At 23.3% G+C, this 5,395-nt stretch overlaps 1 protein-coding gene across 1 annotated transcript; it reads right to left on the bottom strand.

The window, feature by feature from the left end:
- Window positions 1–253: 253 nt before the first annotated feature.
- On the bottom strand, window positions 254–1,979 carry LOC131631430 (uncharacterized). Its single transcript, XM_058902225.1, has 5 exons — window positions 1,928–1,979; window positions 1,403–1,507; window positions 727–873; window positions 495–626; window positions 254–401 (listed from the first exon to the last, which is right to left on the bottom strand). Exons 1-5 carry the CDS (start codon window positions 1,958–1,960, stop codon window positions 297–299), a joined length of 522 nt encoding a protein of 173 aa, XP_058758208.1. The 5' UTR covers window positions 1,961–1,979; the 3' UTR covers window positions 254–296.
- Window positions 1,980–5,395: the final 3,416 nt, after the last annotated feature.

The following is a 5,395-nucleotide window of genomic DNA, read 5'->3' as shown; positions in this document are numbered from 1 at the left end:
TTGAGTTTCATATTTATCAGGTGGTAAATTATACACCATCTCATTTTTTTTAGACAAAATATATAGTTATCTATAATTTTGTTTTTAGGGTTTTCAATGAAATGGAAACTACATAAATGTGTTTACAAATATATGCAAAGGAAGATGTAGTTTAATGTTTATATAAAGTTGTTTACACATTGTATAATTATACAAGAACCATCTAAATATTATTCAATATAAAGCTTTTCACTCTGGGATGATTCTTCACATTTATTCTCTAGTTGAATGATTCTTCACATTTATTCTTAATTTCTTTAGTCAATCCATTCCATCATATTTGTTCCTGCTTCCTCTGGAGGGATATCATGATAAGTTTCTCTCTCTTCTTTTTTTCTTTTCTTTGATGTCGAACCTTTCTCCTGATGTAAAACAATTTATGTTATTGTAATGTTGAAAAACACACACACATATATATTGAATAATTCGATGCTTGAATGTTAAACATAATGTACATTGCATCCACTGGAATTTTCAGTTTTCTTTTCCTCCTTGCTTTTAGGTTTTGGGCGAGCTTCATAAAGAATAAAGTTAGCCACTTCAGGCTTCGAACGAAATTGCTTGTTTGATGGTAAATGTGTACAAATCTGCATAAAAAGTTATACAAAAGTTAGTTTGTCACAATTCATTACATAAAAAAAATTAATATTAAATTTTTTATTAAAACAATTTGTAGTTTTGTCTTACAATATCTATTCGATTATCATTTCGTTTTCTCAATTGAACTGTCCAATTATTTGCTCTTTCAATGACAGAAAATCTTCGATCTGCAAGTGGAGTAATATCTATATCTTTTCCATAATTTGCATGCATCTTAGGAGGGGCTGCAAGCAACTATAGAAAAATTTCCATAATATATATCATTTAGATTATTTTTGCGTAATCAAGAAACACGAAATTAATGACATATATAAAATCAGAAAATAATAATAGGAATTGATTAAGGAAAGCCAATATTTATGTTTGTTTGTTATAACTTTTTAAAAAATTAGATTTGAAATAGTTCATATTTTTTGTTAAAGAAATTTAAAAAGAGATTTTTCATTCTATTTTTTTAAAATAGTTTGTTTTTAATAAAAATCATTTGAAATTTTTCATCTATATGTAATGAATTTTTTAGATGATAAAAGTGAAAGTATGCTTAGATCTCGTTTGCAAGATGTTAAAATAAAAATGATTTTAATATTAATAGTTTAAATATGTTTAAAAAATAATATAAAATATTATTTATTTATTTGAAATTGTTATTAAAAATAAATATTTTCTATATATTTATATTTTAATAAATATATATTTCTACATGTATACATAATTAAAGAAAAAATAAAACCTAATACAAAGAGACACTTAAAGTGGTGCTTACCTTTTCAATGTTAATTTTGCCTCCGTAACAAAAATGTGGAAGTTCAAAAGAGGCTGAAATTGGTCCCAACACCACGCTTGTTATTTTTCTTCCTCTGTTTTTCTTCTATAAAAATAAAACCATCATAAGTGATAATAGATAGTATAACTTTAAGAAAAAAACTTTTATTCAAAATTTATCTTTCCTATAAGATTTATGAATATAGTTATAAGTTGTTTCTTTATAACAAATGCATATATTAATATATTAAAATAAATAAAATAATATAAAAGATAATTAAATTTATTTTAAAAATAATAATAAAACAACAAAAAACTCAATAAAAAAAGAATACGCCAAAAATACATTAAAAAAAGCAAATATAAGGAAAAAGAAAGAAAAATGAGCAGAAAAAGCGAAAGACTACCATCAATTCAAAGAAAGAAATCCAACAACCAAAAGAATTAGATGCACAAATAACATATTAAAATTCACAAAAGTTCAACAACTTTGAAAATTTTCAAAATTAAGAGTTAGCGTATTTACTTCACTTGCATCATTCTCTTTAAATACAACCATAGCCAACCGATGCTCTGGATCTTCACCATCTTCTAATTTTCTTAATTCCTCCATATATATCTGATATCACAACAAATAAAATGTTCTTTTAGTTAAAATTTCATTAATTAAAAGTAAAATAAAATATCAAATGTATTGGATCTAAATTTCAGACTAAATACATTAAACAATTGTGCTTATATTTTATATGAAAAGGTATATCAATTGCATACACTTTATAACATGAATTAATAAGGAGATTAATTATAAGAATAACTTACATTAATTTGCTCTATGACATAATCACTAATTTGATCGGGCAGAGTCTGATAACGGTTGAGTGGTTTCACTATTAGCACTTGTTTTCCATCTCTATAAATATATTCGATAAGTTCTTGCTCCTCCAAACTATGGTCCTTGTGATCCATAATAATATAATGAATAGTATTGAAATATATGAGAAAGTTAGAGAAATAGAGGTGTGTTGTGCATATATATACTCTAAAAAAATGGTATACAGTTGTATTTGCGTAAATAAAAAGGAGCGGAATTTATGGTTTTATTAGACTTTTAGTTTTAATACATTTATTTTCTTTTTGAGATTAAAAATTCAAATTGGTTGTATATACATTGTATAAGTTTTTGTTTTTGGTTGTATATACATTGTATAAGCTTTTCTATTAGTAGCTTTCTTTTGTCATAATTAAAGTGCAGTAAAAGGTTTGTCTTAAAATAATAATTTATTTATGTATTTCCTATTTTTTGTTTGTGTATTTCCTATTATTTTTATTAAAATTATTTTTCAAGAAATATGATATATCAGTTAATTTGTTCCTATCCCTTGTTCCTTTGGTCATTATTGTATATCATAAACTTAGGAATTTATTTATTTTAAAAAAAGAATAATCTTGTTTGACATATTAAATTGAATAATATTAATTCATGTACCATTTTTTATTTTCCAATATATATTAATATGTCTAAATTAAATTAATATATATTATTACATCTAATAATAATTTATTAATAATTTTTCCTCAAGTTTTAGAAATATTATATTAATTTATTTATTTTTGACATTTTAAAACTAGTTCTTACATATTTATTTGTTACTAGTGAATAAAAAACTTGTTCATTTCATGTGCTCTATTGTTTGCCATGAAACAATTGTTTAAAAGCTTAGTTTCGAAGCTATCTTTTTTATCTATTTCAATAGTGAGTTTGTAAAATTCATTATTATGTTTGAAATTTTGTAATGAGTCCTAGTTTTTTAAAATGTATTTTTAAAACATGTATTTGATATATTTTATTTATGTATGAGATGATTAAATTTTTTTATATAGTCATTTTAGAGAATAACATCCAAATCTCATATAAAACAATTGTAAAATAACCACTGTACAACTTTAATAATAATAATAATAATAATAATAATAATAATAATAATAATAATAATAATAATAATAATAAATATTTTTTATAATAATAATCTTTATCTTTTCTACTATAGACAATTGTCAAAAAATAGATAGCATTTCGAAAACTTAATATACAAGTATTATAAATTTGATGAACAAAGTTTTATTTAATTTGACAAGTATATTTCTCAATATAAAATATAGTGGATGCTTAATTGTTTAATAAATACGAATGTGACATGACAACTTGTGATTAATTGTATAAATAGATTAAAATAAAAATATGTTAAAACCTATTAGACAAAGTTCAAGCTTTTAGATTTCAAATTTTTTATAATTATTATTATTATTTAGATTACACCAGCGTTTATAGTTATTATTATTATTATTATTATTATTATTATTATTATTATTATTATTATTATTATTATTATTATTATTATTATTATTTTATTAAATTATAATTAAAATTATTATTTAGATTACACCAAATGTCCATTTTATAAAGTTCTTAATGGAATTTAATGTTTTTTTTATTGTCAAACTCTTACCAACGATACCTTGTGTGAATAAAAATAAATTAAAATATAAATATTTTCTCTTTACCACATTTATTATCAATTATCATTATTAAAGATAAATATTAATAAATTCATTTTTAAATTTTCAAGTTTCAAAAAAATTTGTCAAAATAATTTTTGTTTGTTTGTATATGTGTCCATGGAGTATCAACTAAGTCATAAGAATTTAATTTTATAGTATTTTTAAAAGTTTAAATTCTTTAGATAATACTCCCTTCGATATTATTTATAAAAGAAAGCTTACTTTTAAAATTAATTCAACAATTATTAATTCAAAAATGGATGTATCTGGTTTAATAATAGATCAGATACATCAATTGTTTAATAAAATTTTTAAAATATCATCTTTTATAAATAGGACTGGATAAAATAGTTAAAAATATCATTATTATTATTATTATTACATAAGTTTCCTTTTATTTATAACAAGAGGAAGAATGTACCATTCATATATACAATTGTAATTTTCTTTTATTTAAAAAAAATTAAGGAATATGAAGTTATTTTTATTAATAGTATTAACATATTAGATTTTATTTTACAATTGTTTAGTTTGATATTTGAATTTCATTTATTGTGATTAAGAATGGGTATGTCCGTTCTACAAAAATCCAAACAAAAAAAGGACGGTATGGGGCAAACATAGTTGAGGACCCTTGATTTGGGTAAACAATTTTTAGTCTCTTTTTTAAAAGTTACTTGCGGATCGACTAGCAATCCTAGGATATAGTGCCAAAGTTTTGTTGTATTTTTGTGTGTTAAGTTGATGAATCTTGAATTCTAAGAACACTGAAGAAATAAGGGAAAAGAAAGACTCAAAGATAAAAAAAGAAAGCATAAAGACGGTAAACTTTACAATAAAAGTAAAATGCTTAAAATTTATGGAACACACATTGTAAAAGCAACACTCTTTTCTCTCTATGATTTGTATACTTTGAGTTTCTTTAAGGAATGTAAAAGTTGCGGACCTCTAAAATTAAAATAATAATCTGCTTATATAGAGATCCTAAAAATAACCAATTGGAGGCTTTGATCGACCAGGCTTCAAACAATCAGAGACAACACAATTTTCTAAGTCATTTTTTAAGATTGTGTACTCCTAGTGGAATCGACTAAGTTGACAATCACTCCAATCTTCTACAAGTTGATGGGGCTAGGCCTCGACTAAAAGCTTCAACCCACGTCATCGATAATCTTTCACTTTTTATAGAGACCATTAGTGAGTTATATCTTTTAGGATCATAGTCCTAAAAAATCTGGTCGAAAAATCCAAGGTAAAAAATTGCCCTCTAAAAATGCCATTTTCGATTGAGAAAATTTCGACACAGAAAAATAGTGTTTTTTGATTGACTGATTTTCGACATTGTAGATGCCTTTTCGCTGACGTTATCGTCATGATTACCACTTTATCATATAGCCACTTCCCGAGGACTCTTCCATCACTCCTCATCATTATA

This window comes from Vicia villosa, unplaced genomic scaffold, assembly GCF_029867415.1.
Source record: "Vicia villosa cultivar HV-30 ecotype Madison, WI unplaced genomic scaffold, Vvil1.0 ctg.000823F_1_1, whole genome shotgun sequence".
NCBI classification, from domain to species: domain Eukaryota; kingdom Viridiplantae; phylum Streptophyta; class Magnoliopsida; order Fabales; family Fabaceae; genus Vicia; species Vicia villosa.
This window is presented reverse-complemented; position numbering and strand designations above follow the sequence as displayed.

Coding starts and splice junctions, on each gene's coding strand:
- LOC131631430 (XM_058902225.1), bottom strand. CDS start 1,960: ATGGTTGTATTTAAAGAGAATGATGCAAGTGAA. Junction 1,508..1,927: donor AAGAGAATGATGCAAGTGAA/GTAAATACGCTA, acceptor TTATTTTTATAG/AAGAAAAACAGAGGAAGAAA. Junction 402..494: donor AAAATTCCAGTGGATGCAAT/GTACATTATGTT, acceptor GTTTTACATCAG/GAGAAAGGTTCGACATCAAA.